Here is a 17,870-nt window from a genome sequence, read left to right as displayed (position 1 = left end):
TTTAGTCTAGGCCTTAGATTCACCTTCAGATATACAGACGATCATTCAGATTTGGTGGATTAAAGCACCAGCCCTCAAGGACCAAAATAACCAACACCTGAGACATATCACAAAAAGACTAACATCCATAAAGGTTGCATAATGGAGCTCAACAGAATGTGTTCACCCTTTTACTTGCTTTAAAAAATCATCCATTTTCCAGAGTGTATAATTTTGGTCTGGGAACAGGCCAGGACAACTTTTTATTTAGCTCCATAAAACACAGCAGATAACTTTCTCCTTCACCTTTGTTTTTGCTGCAACCATTGTTATTGTAACACATCAACAGAGAAATACCAAACCAGCCAGAACCACTTTTAATATTCTCTGTCAAACAGTGCCCGCTCACTGAGTGCGTTCTGTGTAAAGAACATAACAGGCTTTTCCCTGACAGCCACTGCTTTGTTCCCAGATCTTGTCACCGAGCAGCCAACCATCCTGTCAAAACCAAAAGCAGATAACACCACAAAGAGCTGCTGCCCCAACTTCCCTGATGAGCTACCCTTAACTTTCGCTGGCTCTGGATGAGGACATGATTTGCAACAATGAAAGAGAACACGCTTGTTGCCTGATTTGGAATATATAAAGAAAACAAACTGCAAAAGAATAAATAAACCCCCATTAAATCCCACAAGATGCAGGACCCGGATTCAGGAGTTTAGCTGAGGATGTACCGCAGTTTGATTGAATTTAATTCCGGGTTGTGGCTGTTATTTTTCAGTCAACAGACAAACCTGCTGCTGTGGTTATTCCAATGAAATTCAGACCACTGATGGTGGTAGCTTTTCGCAGTTGAAACAAACTGGGCCACTGATGACAGCACACACCACAGGATAATCTGCCTCTTCAGACTTCATACTCACTGGTTTTGTTGCACTTGACTTTAGAGAGAAGCTTGTGAGCCAGCAGAAGATCTCCATTCTTCACCGCCACCAGCAGGTCCTGTTCCTTCCCCATGACTGTAGCTAAAACCATAGATTCACAGCTTGTCCACAGGGGTGAGGCAGTGCAGTTTGTTTCTCTGTCTCTCCAATAATCCCCCAGGCAATAGTGTTCAGCAAACTTCTATCAGCATATTAACAGGTAGCTGTTAATTCCTGGCCATTAAATGATACAGTCAATGTAGGGCTTAGCGTCATCTAAGATCAGGTTGAATGTCCAAGGTTGTAGTCTTCCTCTTGGAGCAGGAGTTTGGGTCCATTATCTCTGGTCAATGATGATGGTTCAGCTTCCTGCATGGCTGAGAGGATGTTCAGAGTCTGTCTCTGTTAGCATGAAGGTGGCAGCTGTACCCTCAACTACCAGTACATTGCAGATGACCTAGTGAAAAAACACAGAGACAGAAGTCCCTTTGAGTCAGTCTCTTTAAAGATACAGTTAATCAACATAATTACCATACTCATACACACACATTTCTAAAACAAGAACACTGCTTTACACACTATGACAATATGCCTTCCACAGGTGTGAAACTCCAGTCCTCAAGGCGCCGGTGTCCTGCAACTTTTAGATGTGTCGCTGCTTCAACACACCTGAATCAAATACCACATCTAAAAGTTGCAGGACACCGGCCCTCGAGGACTGGAGTTTATCACTATTCAAAATTACCACCAGTTTTCGAGGGACTAGAAAGGTTTCCCATCAACTGTGTGTCACAAACTACTTTGAGAATCGGATTCTTTATGTCCTACTGACTTTTTATCAAAATGTATGCATAATGCTGCACTTAAATGTGAACGACCTGCCAGTCGTGCAGAAAAGAGCTATTTGCTTAACTGTAAAATCTGAGGAGCAAATTTCCTTTGCGAGACATTTGTGAATTGGACGGACAAGCAGCTGCAGAAAACCTAACTGAATACATTTGTACATTGTCTATATATTTAATGCTTTATGCAAGGCTGGAATTTAAGATGTTTATTTTGATTTATTAATAGGTTGAAAATAACCAGTTACACAGATGCGCACACAGCAGCTTAGTAGGTGACGGTAACGCCCCTAAGCTTTCTTTGCCAGTCACAAAGAAGTTCCATAGAATGCATTGGAGATTTGCAGCACTTCACGCATATTGTATCACCTCAATATAAAACATGTTGCTGGGAGCACGGGCACCAGAGCCACTGGTACAGCTTCAGAATCAAAATAAGTATGTTTACATCTAATGTGACTATATGTCTATTCCTTGATTCAGCTATATTTGAATTAAAAGACATAGAGACAGTGCATCAGCTATTGCTTTTTGATACAAATGTGGACAGTTGCAAATAATTAACTATAATACCTCTAATTAATTAGAATGCATCCCACCACTAGTTTTATAATATGAAAATATAAAATAACAAAATGTGGTACAAAAACAATGTAACTATAATCACAGAAAGAAAATTCTTGTTATATTCCTTGTCCTAGCTTTAATGTATCACTAATTTGTTATATGTTATTTGTTTCCTGGGCCAAATGTTACATATTAGACATATGTGGGTCAGCGGTATTAAAGTGTTCCAAAGTTTCCCAAAAGGTACAGTTTTAATACCACAATTAAAGTTGTACAGTTCCTGCAGTTTAAAGTGCTTGAGATGTAAGAGAGAGTGCTGGAATGATCGGAGTATCCTCTGGACTGTAGCAGGCAGAGTGATGAAGCCTTGCTCCTCCCCTACCTTTTGGTGCACACTGGACAGCTAGCTGAAAAAAGGCTCCTATACTGCTCCTTTGTTTACAAGACTGACAAGTTTGACTGTTTATAAATAAAAATATGAACAGTCAGAATGTGGGAATGAAACGAACACCACCCATGACCCTTATTGATAAGCTACAAGAAGCTGACTAAAAGCTGGCGTCCCAAGCCAATAGTACCCAGATTATATTAGTTGTTTGTACTCTTATACTATTACTCAACAAAGAGCAGAATAGCAAAAAGGTATAATATTCTGTGCAATAAACATTTTCTTATTGTATACAGTCTTATTTGACATTGATAGGGATAACCTGCATTTTTGTTTTGAAAAAACAGCAATTTTGTTGTGGAAATTTGTTTTAAAATTGTTTTTATAAAAATACTATTACTATAACATATGGAAATATCACAACAGCCAAGGCCAAATCATTCTTTGTTTCAAGCACCCTTTGATTACTACCTAATCTGATGGTCCTTTGTTAGTGTGCCCTGGTGGTATGTGGTGGTATTGCATTATTATTTATATTTCTATGATTTTCTTTTTATTTTACCTTTATTTATACAGGTAAATCTCATTGACACCTGAGCAGGCAGTAGCAATAAAACATTAAAAACCGGACCAGACATCCAAGTATGCTTTCGGCAATGTCCTTAAAATGTGTTTAAAACCCTTCGGTTCAATTGAGCTGCACAACTTTAGGTTCTGCTCATATGACTCCTCATAGGTGTTTGACTCACATATCTGATTTTTTTCTAACTCCTGTTTCTTTCATTTAAGAAACATTTCTAAAAATCCCGAGCAGATCTAGAGAACGTTATTCATGTATTTGTGCCATCATGTTTGGACTACAGTAATACTCTTTTTACTGGTCTAGACAGATCATCAGTTTCACTGCTGCAAGCTAGTCAGAATGCAGCAGCAAGACTTCTTACTAAATCTAGTAAACTCATATCACCCTGGTCTTATGCTCTTTACACTCGCCCCCAGTGGGTTTTAGAAGTCAGTTTAAAGTACTTGTTCTCACCAAAAGGGCTCTAAATAGCCAGGCTCCTGATTATTTGAGTCAGCTTTTAAGCAAACACTCTGCCGCTTGTAGCATTCTATTTCAAGCCTAGAATCTCCTGGTTGGTCCTTGTACAAGGCTAAAAACTAAGGAAGACAGTGCCTTTCAGTCTGTGGCTCCTAAACCGTGGCCCCCCAACTTCGCTTTGCTGACTCTGTGGACGTTTTTTTTAAAACCAGCTGAAAACCATTTTGTCCTACAAGGCTTTTATGTCATGATTTTATTGTCCTTTTTTATGCTCGTTTTTATACTTCGTATATTTAAGTGTGATTTATGATGTACAGCACTTTGTGACTTTTTGTCTGTGAAAGGCGCTTTACAAATAAAGTTTACTTACTTATTTACTAGTTGGTTCCAAGCAGAAAAAGCACTGTAAAAAACTGAAGGAACGCTGATTGCAATTATTTACTCTGTGTATGTGACATAAAACTTAAAATATTAAAATTAAATTCCTTTAGGCAAGGCACATTAAAGCAGGCACCCCAAGTACAAAGATGACTGGTCATCGGCAAAGCTGGGGTTCATTTCCCTACCTTGGTACCCAAAAGGTAAAGCTGCAACTGGAAATATTTCTGAACAGAGGAGTGAAAAGTAGAAGAGCATCTCAGTATACCTTTATACCGGGAACTTGCCTTCTCATGTTCCAACATGAGAAATCTATTACAGTGAATAGAGCAACAGCTATTTTAATTTTTAGTCATATGGTAATTAGTGGTAGAAAAAAAAAACACCTGAATCCAAGAAAGATGTTCCTTATTACCAATGAAACAGTTTAAGCAGTAAAAAACAATGATAGCTTAACCTGACTGAACCTTTGTTTTTCAGTGATGCAGGAAGCCTGCTCTGTCACAAGCCTGAAGCTAATCTCTTTCTTTTCCTTTGCAGGAAGGAGGTCTTGCTCCATTGATAACAACTTTGAGAAAGCATCTTCTTTTGTGTTGTGAAACAATTTGCTGGTTTATGTCTGAAAAATAACAAAGGTTTTAGCTGTAAGAAATATAGTGAGGCAGCTGCTGCTTAAAACCATCTGAAATCCTAACTGCAGAGTCTTGACAAAAGGGAACTAACCTAACCGAAAGAAATGCTTTTTGAGGGGCGTAAACACCATCATTGGGGATTTGTCTGGTTCTGCCGCTGATACATCAGGCTGGAATCACAAAACAAACCTGCAGTGCAGAATGGTAAAAGAAGGAAGATATAGCAACCCACAGCCAGTGATGGCCAGGAAACAGGGTTCAGTTAGTACCACTTCAGGTGGTTGTCCAGCACTGTGGCCCTGCAGCCGATGCCAATGCGTGTCTCTGCACTGACACATGGTCTAAAAGCAGCCAGGCACCTTGCCAGGCAGTAAACAACTGCACAGATCCTGCTTAACATGAGCCAGAATGTAAACAAGGGCTCCAAATCTGGCTTGTTATCCCTGGGGTGCCTCACTCAACTACAGTGATATGTGATAAAACACTTAATCTAGAACTTTGGAGTCATAACAAATATATACACATAGATATATGGAATTGCTACTCTTATATATCATATAGTTGATGCATTACTGAATAAAGGGGTATGTATATAGGGGTGTGTATATCCTGAATTTGCAGAAGAATAAATACATAAATAAATGTGTGGTTTTAAAGTTATCACACAAGTTCCACAAGTTCCATTCACAAAAACAGTCGAGAAAAATAGCACAGTTACATGACTGTCCACATTTGTTAGTGATTCTCGGCAGGACATCAGCCAGTGTTCCCCAACTTATTGATCCTATAACTGACAAGGTATTCCCAGCTCCGTCTGGGAAAGTCAAGCAATCCTGCCATTGCCGAACGCCGCTGTTATTTAGTGAACTCGGTGCCGTCTTTAGCAGGGCAATAATAGAAAGTAAAGCAGAGTTCTCACCTGATCTGGACACGCAGCCTTGGAGCGCAATTCACTGAGCCGCGCGAGGCTGAGGAGCGCAAGTTGAACAGAAGCACATAAGCCACTTCCGCTTTGCTTTCAAAATAAGGCTCTTGATTGTCGCGTAAAAAACACAGTTTCCTTGTTAGATTTTTTTACGTAAGCGTTGTTTTCCACACAATGAATGTGTATTAAAAGTAAATCAACTATGTGTGTTGAATATGTGGTCCTCACACTAATGTCTGTAATGTGTTTCCTGTCATTTCTATAACATGACTAACTCTACTAGCACTTCAATAAAGCAAAGTGCATGTGTGGGATTTTGACATGCCGTCTGCAGGGAATAAGAGTTTATTTATGGTATTTAAACTGTTAGTATGATTACAGTGACGCTGAAAATTGCACTTATTTTGAGCATTTTAATTTAGACTATTTCCATGTCGATGGGATCTAACTGAAGCTCCTCAGGTAAAGTAGTTGTGTGGCAGCGACATCTGCTGGCTTCACATTGCACATGTCTAAGTTAATTAAGAGTCGGACCCTTGCTGAGGTACTCTGACAGTCAAAATTGTATACTACAACTACTACTAATAATAATATTAAGAAGAAGAAAAAGAAAAAGCAGAGGAACAAGAAAAAGAAACTAGGAGAATCCGTTTTAAAAAACTTTTTTTTTGTTTTTTATCAGAAAAGTTAAATGTTTTATCCGACATCCTTACTTTCCAGAAGTTCTGGATCAAGCAACAAACAGAAATATGGATGTGTAAACCATCTGAGGTGTCTCCCTAAAGCTTCATCATCTCACACTGAGGATGACTTCAATGACCCTTAATGAACAAAGATCGAGTCAAAATGTTTGCTGTCAATAAACAACAATTTGGATTTCCTTCTTTCACCTCCGGAACATTGCCAAAATTAGAAATATCCTGTCCAGGAGTGACGCTGAAAAACTAGTCCATGCATTTGTTACTTCAAGGCTGGACTATTGTAATTCATTACTATCAGGATGTCCACAAAATGCAGTTAAAAGCCTTCAGTTGATTCAAAATGCTGCAGCAAGAGTTTTGATGAAAATTAAAAAGATAGATCATATTTCTCCTATTTTAGCTTCCCTTCATTGGCTCCCTGTTAAATCCCGACTAGAATTTAAAATCCTCCTCCTCACATATAAAGCTCTTAATGATCTAGCTCCATCATACATCAGAGATCTGATTGTTCCATATGTTCCTAACAGAGCACTTCGTTCTCAGACTGCAGGTTTACTGGTGGTTCCTAGAGTCTCTAGAAGTAGAATGGGAGGCAGATCCTTTAGTTATCAGGCTCCTCTCCTGTGGAACCAGCTCCCAGCTTTAGTCCTGAAGCAGACACCCTGTCTACTTTTAAGGCTAGGCTTAAAACTTTCCTTTTTGATAAAGCTTATAGTTAGAGTGGCTTAAGTTATCCTGAGCTATCTTGCTTATTTTTACCTCCGTCTTGTTCCCTCCCTGTTGGATGGAGTAAGGGGGAGTCAGGTTTAACCTAAACCGGCTCAGTTATGGTTGACGTGCAAACACACCCTCCATTTCTGCTACCTGTATGACCCCCTCTCTTTTCCAATGGTTATAATCAGTCTGACAGAGAGAGTTATCCCAATCGTTGTGGTTTTTAGTATAACAATGGCCATCAGTGGGCTCTAGATGGACAAACTGTCTACTTTTAAGGCTAGGCTTAAAACTTTCCTTTTTGATAAAGCTTATAGTTAGATTGGATTAGGTTATCCTGAGCTATCTCTGTAGTCATGCTGCTATAGGCTTAGGCTGCTGGAGGACATAATGACCACTTTCACCCTCTTCGCTACATTCTCATACTACTCTCCAATTTTGCATTATTATTTCAGCTTATAATTGTATGTTCTCTCTCTCTTTTCTCTTCCTAGAAGCTACACCTGGCCTGACTCTGTGTCTACCTGTGACACCTTCATGGAGGGGGGCATTGTCCAAGTTTCTGCTGGCAATAACTTAATGCTCACCCTCTACCGATGATCCACTTGGACCTGTCTTTCAGTGTTTAACCCTGTCTCTCTCCTACTGACTGAGCTTTTACTGTGACTAACTCTATGTCCTCTCTTTCAGACTCTAACCTTGAAAACTGGCTCAGAGTTTATCTGTTCTTTCTTTCTAGATGAAACAACTAAAGGAGCTACATCCATTAACATTTACTTTTCCTTCCAATAGAAAGTACTCCTGGATCAGTGCTTCTGTGTTCTCTTTGTGTCTCTGCTCTGTTCTCTCAAACCCCCAGTCGGTCGTGGCAGATGGCCGCTCACACTGAACCTGGTTCTGCTGGAGGTTTCTTCCTGTTAAAAGGGAGTTTTTCCTCTACGCTGTCGCTACATGCATGCTCAGTATGAGGGATTGCTGCAAAGTCAACGCCAGTGACTGTCCACTGTCTCTACATGCTCATCCAGGAGGAGGGAATGCTGCAAGTCACTGACTCGATGCAATCTGCTGGGTTTCCTTAGATAGAAACAATTTTTATCCAATTTGAATAAATAACTGAATCTGACTGCACTGTTCAATGGTTAGTTATTAATTGGAATGCATGTACCTGACTTAAAATCTATATGATTCGATTGAATTGACTTAGCCCATTTTAAAGTTACCCACCTTTCACACAATGCAACAGGAAACAGTGTGCAGTGGAAAACTACTATGTCTGTGGCACAGACGCAAAATGCAGGAAGAAATTATGCATGGCAGGAACTGTTCAAAAGAAAAGTAGGCAAGGTTCTACAGAAGGAAAGCAATTAACCAGAAAATGTCTCACTTTGTTGAAAATCAGTAAAATGTCAGTTCTTCCAGAAAAAACTGAATTCACTCTAAGAGAATGCCATCTGAAGCAAAGAGAAAAATGGTTATAAGGTCCAATGAACACATGCTAAACATATTTGGACAAACATAAAAGTAAAAGTATCCAAGCGGATTGTGGATTATGGAAAAATGCAGGCCTAAACATGTTAATATCAATAACAGCAATAATAAAAGGTCCATCAAACATAACAAAACAAGTCAGTATAAAGTCAGAAAAGTGGAGACTAGAGATTAGTGGAGGAAATATGTACTTGATCCTCTGCTGTCATGGAAGCTAATTTTAAATTTTTATAATTTTGATTGATATTCTGCCTGTCTGCATTAAAATGAAACCAGCATACGATTTAGAGGTTGTTTTGTTTGTAAATGAGCAAATTTGGATCAAATACCGATTCCGCCCACTAAAGGTCAGACGTTATGTTATTACTTTTATTATTATTTCTTTTAGATGAAGAGTTTAATAGAGAACATATACTGTTTTGTCTTCCATTAAGAAATTTTAAAGAGCGACTTTTCCTCTAAAACGTATTCTGATAATTACATCAGTAAGTAATGAAAAAATAGAGATTCTTTTTATTTCTGTCCAACTCGGAGTCAAAAAGACATTTTTCCATAATTGATCAGTTTGCTGAGATTTCTGAATCAACATAATTAAGGAAATGCTGCGATAAGACGTCGGAAAGAGGACATAGGCAAAGCAAATCCTCTACATTTTTGGGAGTAATTTTGGGGGTCACAGGCCAGTTTTCAGGGTTGCTTACGTCAAGTCAACCATGCGCATGCTGCGCCGCGCAAATAAGGAAGTGCACCATGCATTGCGGAAGTAACTTCATGATTTTGTTTTATCTTCGGGCAGAGACTCACACGGCTTACACCCTAGCTGGACATTGTTAGTTCTATACTATCAGACAATGTTTTTTTTTTACTGAAGATTAAGAAGAATTAAACAGGAGTGTCCCTTAAACCCACCGCGCCCTCCTCAGGTTTGTTTGGTTGTTGTTTTGAAAGCGGAGACGTGTCGGTTTGCACCTCCTTCTGTTCTGTCACCATTCATTATTTAACACATCTCTCTCTGGCCGCTGTATCAACTTCTCCTGGAAGGAGACAGCTGCTCTCTGTCACCTTCACCGCTCAGACTTCTTTTTTTCTCCCATTATGTGTCATGTGCAGCTGAGAACACTGATTTTTGTAGCCTGGTTGCTGGGTTACGTGGCCTTCCTGCTCTCCATCAGGAGGATGTGGACAGGGAAACACATCCGCAGTCCGCTGGTCCGCTCGCTCTTTATGAGCATGGTGACTGAGAATGACACGGGAACAGCTGACCAGGAGGTAGGGAAGTGAATGCATGGCTGGGTGGCAGTTGGGTTTACAATGTTTTTGTCACTCTGTCAGAAAGATTTTAATATTGGACAAAGCTTCTCCTGGATGAGACATTGATGCGCTCTTGGAGTAATGTTGGGAATGTTCCCTCTTCACGTTTTGTCTATGAGTGGATAATAGTTCTGGTTCTCTTGCATCCTGAAGCCTTGGAAATGGCTTTATTACCCTTTCCAGTTCTTGAATATCCTTGGATTAGGATATTATGTGTTTTTTGACTCCTACTTCATTTCGTCGGTAAGGTCCTGTTGTATGTCCCAATTGATTTGTTTGTACAGTAATCAGGCCTGGGTATGACTTTCAAAAAATGTATTGAATAACATTTCATTCATGCTTCAACAAGAAAGGGGAATACTTTGTTCCATAGTTACAGGTTGGTTTGGGTAACATTTCCCCCTTAAATAAATAAAATCTGCATTTGAAGTCATTTTTAGTATGACCTGTAAACCCCCCCAGCCCCCCCCCCCCCCCCCCCCCCAAAATAAAAATAAAAACAGAAAAGATATGTAAGTGGGAAAATACTTTTCCGCAGCTGTGTATCGCAAGCATCGTCAAGCCCACAGTAAAACATGCACATTTCTGTTCATTTTAATTCAGTGGTAATTTTATATCTAAAATACAAATAAGGATAGGTCTGTCTTTAATAGGCCTCTTAAAAGCCCACAAAATATATCAGCACATTGTCTGATTACAGTTAATGATTAGATTTATTGCGGCAATGCTTATTGATCGGCTCTTTTAAGGATCAGTAAGTTATCCCAGAATGTAGGAACACCTAGTTCTCTTCAGTGTTCAGATCTTTAAAACACATAAGTGCCTTTGGTTTGACATCAGTGATTTAGAGATACATCTGAATAAATAAGAATCATAACGATGAACTTCTCCACAACTTTATCCCTGACTGATCTGCTGTGTTCCTCGGCTGTCATGACTCCGTTTACTAAAATTCTCTAACAAATCTCTAAGGCCTTCACAGGAAATGAATTCACTGGAGTTTTTTATTTAGGGGTATCAAAAATGGGGCGAAATAGAAATACACACTTGATGAAAAAATGAAAAGCTTTTATCATTTTTATTCCACTTTACAATTATCCGCTCCTTTTTCTTCGTTCGCCCACGTAAACTGTCATGTAAATACACTAATGTTCAAGAAGTAGGACAGCTTTTGCAAGTCATTTGTAAATGCTCCAGTTTCCTTGCTGGATGAAAAGATGAATGATTCTTGTCCACATACATGGATTTTACAAAAATCTATACATATTTGAAGAAACGTGAACAGCCTTTTCATTTTTTTCTCTTTTTTTTATTTTTATGTGTTGTTTGTTTTAGTCTGGATTAAAAAAAAAAAATCACATAATTAGAACAGTGGAAGTTTTTTTTTTCCAAAAGCAAGACTGAGCTTAGGATGGAATCCTGAGGAACTCCACGTTTTCAATGAATTTAGTGTAGCTTGACTGCGATTGCTAAACATATATTCTCCATTTTAAACTCTTGACTATCTAATGAGTAAACTGATATGTTATTGACTATTTTTCTCAAACTAGCAATAGTTAAAGTATTTTTTTATGGCCTTGTTTCATTTTACCTTCCCCTTGCTTCTTTAGTGGTACAGGTGCTGTCCTGATTTGTTGGGAGAATCAGTGCGACCCCTGTTTGTCCAGAGCCACCTGGACTCGGACACCAAGGCTTTTCTCAAGCGCAGTCAGGAAAAGTCTAGCTGGCTCTTCACACAGCTCTATCACTCTCTGGTATCATCTGTCCTCGGTCCTATGGTGTCACGCACCTCCATCAACGGGTGAGTGCCACGGACTGTTGAGGCCTTCCATCCTGCCACCCTCTCTGACCTGTCGCCTGCCTCAGGTTTCTAGGCCGGGGCTCCATGTTCGTGTTTTCTGCCGACCAGTTCCAGCGGTTGCTACGGATCGTCCCGGACTGGACGGCGAAGAGGCTCCTGGACCTCGGAGCAGGGGACGGAGGAGTCACAGAGGTCATGGGAGTCCACTTCCAGCAGGTCTATGCAACAGAGGTCTCACCACCAATGAAGTGGCATCTCCAGAGAAGGAATTTCACGTGAGTGGGAAAAGTTTTCACTTCCTGGGATGATAAAGTTTTAAAAGATTTTTATACTTATAATGACTTAGAACACAGTCCGATTCGTGGGATCAATAATGTAAAAGATGAACTGCTGTTTATTCTTTTGCCACTATGAACTCAAATATCGAACCATTGCTCAGCTTTTAATGGTTTGGGCTCAGTTCGCTCTTCAGCCAATTCATACCCCATTTTATACTTAAGCGTTGCTATTTCATCTCTTCCTACTTCCATTTCATACTTATTAATACACTATTTTACATCCATGCCTCAAACTACTGTGTAACTGCAGTTCGTTTTTGTTGTTGTTGTTAAGCATGTGATTTTATTCAATTTATAAAATGTCAATTTATGATCCCAGCTCAGACCAAGATAACTCTAAGTGACCTGGTGTTTGATATTTAATCGAAACTCATAACCACATTTCCTTACATTAGACTACAAGGAGAAAATAGAAAATTAATTAATTAATCAGTTATTTGGAAAAGTGGATCTAAAACGTTCCCATGATGGGTTTAAACTGAATAGTCCCCCAGTAAACGGCACCATTTTGTATGATGAATAAAACTGCAACAGTATGAAAGGGCAAAGAGGCAAAATAACCAGTACAATGGTCGCTCCAAATATTGTGAATTTGCTGGTTGAGTGCATTTAATGCAGCTCTTTGTTCCAGCTGCAGTCAGTACAATTTTTGTTTCATTTTATTTAATTAGAAAGAAATATATATTATGATCAACAGGTATTTTGGCACGATGTGGGAATTTTGTTACTAGTAACAGATACAAGTCAATTTTAACATGGTACAAGTCTGAGCTGAACACACCAAGGCAGCACTGCTGTAATTCCCATATGTAGCTACTGTCATGGTTAAGAAGAAAGTACACCCCCTTTATTTGCTGGATCTTGTTTTAAGACATAATAACACTGATCTGATTGGTTTTTCAACTATTTGATCTAATTCCAAGTGTACAAAAACTGTCAGTATTTATCAAACAAAGCTGTGAAGAATCAAATTTTGGAGAAAACCTTGACATAGTGCAGTATTTTCTTTCTAACCTTTTAGCCGTGTGACAGATTTGTCTGTCGTTTACTTTGGTGTACAGAGAAGTTCATGGTAAACATCTGTACATAGGTGTGATCTATCCAAGCAACATTATTCCAGAAGTGTTTCAATTAACGTGCTAACTGAGGCTAGTAGAGTCTCAGATGGAGCTGGGGTGTTGCTGGGACATTTGGCAACTGTCAAGTACATTTGATCAGTAGCACCAGACTGCTACTTCCTTCTTAAATGCTATGGGAGCAGCAAAGGTTGTACTTGGCTTTGCTTTTGTTTATGAATAATGACTGTATGATTAGTCATACTAAGATCATTTTGGAACCCGCTAAAGACCAGATCCTTTTTACTGTGTCTTTATTAGTTTATTATGAGGTTTAAACGACAGTGCAGTTTTTTTTTACCGCGTCAGTACTTTCTGCATCAACAGAACAGTCGGTCAAATATCATTTTTAGTGAGCAGAGTCTGAAAAGAGGGATTATTTGCCCTGATCGTTAAAATCCATACTACTCTATATTCACTTCTGTTGTGCACAGACTGCTGGGTATAGATGAGTGGCAGCATACTGGTTTCCAGTACGATGTAATCAGCTGCCTGAACCTGCTGGACCGCTGCGATGATCCTCTACATCTCTTGCGGGACATCAGGAGCTCCTTAGTCCCCAAGACAGGAAGACTCATCCTGGCTGCTGTGCTTCCTTTCGAGCCCTACATTGAAGTCGGTCAGTGAGAACCAAAATGTCGGCACATTACACTGTTTGATGTAGCTTTCCAGTCTAAACAAAATAAGTATTTTCCTTTTCTCTCAGGAGGGAAGTGGCAACGTCCAAATAACCACCTTAAAATTGCTGGAAAGACGTGGGAGGAGCAAGTAACGAACATGTGCAGTGAGGTCTTCCAGCAGGTGGGGTTTGAGTTGGAGGCCGTGACCCGACTGCCATACCTCTGCGAAGGCGACATGTATAACGATTATTATGTACTGGATGATGCCGTGTTTGTTCTCAAGGCATCAGAGGACGCCGGAGGTTCTCCTTAGTGAAAATGAAATGCTTTATGGGAATGTTCTCCAGATGTTGTAGGGTTGTTGATTTTTTCCGTTGGTTTTAGTGCAATGTGGAATATGTCATTCTTACAGTCATTCATTTCTGACTTGGGTGGAAATGGGGAGTCACGTGAAGCTCAGGTGCTGTGGTTTAGATCTTTTGGATTCTGAGATACCTCAGCCTTTTAAGCAATAAAGAGAAATGAAAGGCCATCAGGTCTGCCACTGAAGATTAGTTGTTTTAACAAATCACTGTGCTGTAAGAGTTAATCTGTAAAGTCTGTTACTTGTGTTTTCTGTTTAATATTTAAATGTTAACATCAGTGAAAACAAATAGTTATGGGAGTTATGTGTAAAACATTTCATTTTTTTACAATTAGTACATGGCAACAGCTGTAAATACTAGTGGCAAGGGCAGAATGGTGTTTTAATATTCTTTACATTTTCTGAATACTGACAGAGTTCAACACTGACATAATTCCTTTAAGGTGGTTTCTCAGTTTATTAGCCAAATTCTCAGATTAACTCTTTAACCCAAAGACCTGGCATGGATAGGAGCGGACCTACAACAACAGAGGCCTGGGGCAAAATTACAGGCAAGAGCCCATTTCTCTTTTCTTCATTCAGTTTTCTCTCATTACTTTTTGGAGCCATATTTGTCTACAAGCTACTTTCTGTTTCCTGTTGTCTACTGCTGCAAGTGTTTAACCACTGCAACCTTCAATATTTCTTTGTATACAGTTGTCTCAAGAGCCATAGGATGTTGGCTTACTGGATCTATAACTGAGGACGTTTCCACTTATTGGGACAAGATCCAAGATCAGTTTGGGGACTTTTTCAAATTATTGTTCATTGCTGGGACGCATACCTCTATATCCTGTGAGTGTCTCCTTCTTGTTCAGATTTCTGCAGTGTTCATGTTAGATGGAAAGTATATGCTTGTTAATTGGAGATGAACCCCCGACTTGAACGGCGGGAAGGTTCACCTTTCATCTGAGGAAGGTGAAGCAGCTATTATATTCTATGCCACTGTGACTGTCATTGAAGAGGGAGAAAAACACTTATATTCGGGGAAACCCAAGGCCTAGTGAGGCCTAGTAACCACCTTAGTATTATTGCTGCATTCCTCCACTCTTAAACATTTTCTGTGGCAGGGGGCATTTTCTGCTGCCATCAGGGAATATGACTTCGATGGAGGGCGTTTACTTGGTTAGCACTGACGTTTTGGAACATGGTACATGTCAAAGTAGCATCCACATTAATCGGAGATCCTGTCTCCTTACCCTTGTTGCACAGTCCATCATGTTGCCACATCTTCCACTTTCATTAGTTGCCCTTTGGTTGAGTTCTGGTACCAGTAAGTGGTGTGTTGTGTTATGGTTCACTTTCTGCACAATTAACAGTGTTTGGCTACTCAGGCCCCATACAGAACAAGCTGTAATAAAGATTCTACAAACATGTTAATAGGAAGTGTAGCTCTAATGATGTATGATAGCATCATTGATAGGTTTTGAAATTTGATTAGTGTGAAACCTTCCTATTTTTTTTTTTTTTTATAAAATCTTTTCCCAACCTTTTCATGATGTTACCATTAAACTGTGTGTGTGCTCCATATGATGGTGCCAAATGACAATTGAAAAATGTACCATGATGAATGGAGTGTTTTTAAGAGTAAAAAGTTCCTGAATAAAAACTACACATTTTTAGAACTGTTCTCCATTTCTTTTTCTTTTTTTGTTTGTTTTGTTTCCTCAGTGTAATGAAGAGACCAGATGTAATATCTGATGTAAGTACTAAACTTATCCGTACCTGATGCTATCACAGTTGGGTGACTTTGTGAACTCAGTGCTGTGTCAGAGCAAGGAGATCCTGAGGGAATGATGGGCTGGCAGACTAATCAGAGACTTCAATCAGAATTAAAACAAGCTGGATCCATTTATTTTAACATTTTAATGTGTTTCTGTTCACAGTATCATTCTTTCAAGCTCCAACCAGCTCTGTTTGTTTTGCCTTCTTGCACCTGCTGTAGCAATTGTCTGATCCGATTCTGAATTCCAAAGAAAGGAACCATGCCAATCCGATGCCTGTACTACATGGAAGCAGCCAGTGCCTCTCTGGAGAGACTGCTGTGAACCCAGGTCTAACAAATGTGGTGCAGCGATTCTGTTGTCCACTGAGCTGAGAAATTGGTCCTACAGGACCGCATTCCCTGTTCATTAAGAGGTGAAACAACAGACGCAAGTCAAACATAAGGCATTGTATCAGCTTATCCGAGTTCTGTTTTCAGAACCAGCCAGACCTCTTTCTGCTCTATTCTAAGCTTTCCCCAGACTTAAGATAGGTATGTAGAACTCCAGATTAGGTCAGAACGTGTTTTACCGTTCAGAGAGACAGAGGGAGATTGAGAGTTACTTGAATCAGCTAATAATGGTGAACCCTACCATAAGATCCGTGTGGTGCCAATGGTAACGTATCCTGATTTAACCCATGTGTGGAGTTACTTCTTGTCTGTGGGAGATGGCTCCTCCCTCTTCTATCATGAGACACTGCCACTGATGAAGAGTAGGATCAAAACATCCTCAGAAGCCACTTCTGGCAATCCAAGCACAGTTTGGCGATGGTCTTTATGTTTCCCTGTTAGGACATTGTATCACTATTGAAAAGCGATAAACTGGGTAAAAGATCTGATTAGTAAAATTTTTATGGGTGGCCAGGAAACTCCCCAGATGTTAAACCCACTTAGAACTTGTGAGCAGTTCTCCAAATGCAGGTGTAGAAACAGATGTCAGCGAACTGATCATCCCCAAGAACTATTTCAACAGAATGAACAGAGCTGGTCCACCAGTGTACAAGGTCCTAAGCAAAATTTGATTATGGGGCCCACTTAGAGTTAATTTCAGCATTCACCAGTCACCCCAAAGCCACTAATCCTGTTTAATTATGTTTTATCAGTCGTTTTACTGTTCTGTATTTGCCTCAGCTGGTCTAAAGTTAACTAGTGAGCCAGCAATTCATTTCTTAAAGGAACAGTTCAGACCTTTAAAAATAAGCTTGTGTTGAAAGATGAACAGGTAATATTTTATCTGCAGTGCATACCTCTTCTAACTTTTTTTTTTGCTTGTATGAAGAGTTTAGATTTTCCAGGAGGAATGAATTCACTGCTGATCAGAGCTGACCAGAGCCAAAGAAGACATCATCAAAATAACTGCAATCTCTAAAATCTCATATGGTATAACATAATTTTATGACAGAAATTTAATTTCAAGCTTTGGTTTTTTCAGGCCACCAAGGGGCCTTAAGAAGCTGCTTATGCTACTTATGTCTTGGGCTAACTCTGAGAATAGGAAACCATTGTGATGATGTGGCCCACATTGTGAATTAGGTTCAACGCTGTAAATATTAAACCTTGAAATTAATTTGATGTAATTAGTAATACACCTTGAAACCTGTGACTTATAAAACATTTTCTTCAGCATGTCAAGGAAACGTGATCTAAAATTGCATTAGCAACAGCACACATTTAAAAACTTTTGTTCATAAATGCAGATTACTTTACTTCGGTTTTCACTTGTATCTCCTGACGTATCCTAATGACACGTCAAATATTTCCTCCATATGGCAGAGCGGGATTTACTGCTGTCTTGAAAATATCAACTAGTAGGACTTGATTAGAAAAACTCGGATCGTTTCCTCTGAAACGGAATACAGGCTTCGCCTGAAATAAATTATGTAAATTAGGCAGTGCGCTCTTTTGATTGGCTAACATTCGCCTGTTTCTCGCTTGTCA

The 17,870-nt window shown here is 39.5% G+C and overlaps 2 protein-coding genes across 9 annotated transcripts in view; one reads left to right on the top strand and one right to left on the bottom strand.

The window, feature by feature from the left end:
• LOC124874960 (caskin-2-like) overlaps positions 1 to 5,725 on the bottom strand; it is a 92,963-nt gene extending 87,238 nt beyond the window's left edge. For all 4 annotated transcript variants that reach the window (XM_047376672.1, XM_047376673.1, XM_047376674.1 and 1 more), the window contains exons 1-2: positions 5,671 to 5,725; positions 903 to 1,359 (exon numbers count right to left, since the gene is read on the bottom strand). In XM_047376672.1, coding sequence (XP_047232628.1) covers positions 903 to 1,014 — 112 coding nt within the window. In that variant the 5' untranslated portion in view covers positions 1,015 to 1,359; positions 5,671 to 5,725. The remainder of the gene's footprint in view (positions 1 to 902; positions 1,360 to 5,670) is intronic.
• Positions 5,726 to 9,318: 3,593 nt separating this feature from the next.
• mettl9 (methyltransferase like 9) lies at positions 9,319 to 17,733 on the top strand. Of its 5 annotated transcripts, none has more exons than XR_007039998.1 (7): positions 9,542 to 9,848; positions 11,501 to 11,691; positions 11,757 to 11,966; positions 13,579 to 13,763; positions 13,851 to 14,962; positions 15,839 to 15,869; positions 16,113 to 17,733. XR_007039998.1 is itself a non-coding variant. In XM_047377251.1 (6 exons), exons 2-6 carry the CDS (start codon positions 9,756 to 9,758, stop codon positions 14,075 to 14,077), a joined length of 906 nt encoding a protein of 301 aa, XP_047233207.1. In that variant the 5' UTR covers positions 9,319 to 9,502; positions 9,690 to 9,755; the 3' UTR covers positions 14,078 to 15,797. The 5 variants fall into 5 exon arrangements, 2 of the variants coding, with proteins under 2 accessions (XP_047233207.1, XP_047233206.1); XR_007039999.1 differs by having other exon boundaries at positions 17,212 to 17,323; XM_047377251.1 differs by lacking the exons at positions 15,839 to 15,869; positions 16,113 to 17,733 and adding an exon at positions 9,319 to 9,502 and having other exon boundaries at positions 9,690 to 9,848; positions 13,851 to 15,797.
• The last annotated feature ends 137 nt before the right edge of the window (positions 17,734 to 17,870 follow it).

Source organism: Girardinichthys multiradiatus, chromosome 10 (genome assembly GCF_021462225.1).
Source record: "Girardinichthys multiradiatus isolate DD_20200921_A chromosome 10, DD_fGirMul_XY1, whole genome shotgun sequence".
NCBI classification, from domain to species: Eukaryota; Metazoa; Chordata; class Actinopteri; order Cyprinodontiformes; family Goodeidae; genus Girardinichthys; species Girardinichthys multiradiatus.
The sequence above is the reverse complement of the archived record's forward strand: the minus strand, read 5'-3'. Positions and strand labels throughout refer to the sequence as shown.

Excerpts from the sequence above, each read along its gene's own strand:
- mettl9 (XM_047377250.1), top strand. The coding sequence starts at position 9,675 with ATGTGTCATGTGCAGCTGAGAACACTGATTTTTGTAGCCTGGTTGCTG. Across the intron at positions 9,849-11,500 it reads CGGGAACAGCTGACCAGGAG|TGGTACAGGTGCTGTCCTGA; the intron begins GTAGGGAAGTGA and ends TTGCTTCTTTAG. Across the intron at positions 11,692-11,756 it reads TCACGCACCTCCATCAACGG|GTTTCTAGGCCGGGGCTCCA; the intron begins GTGAGTGCCACG and ends CGCCTGCCTCAG.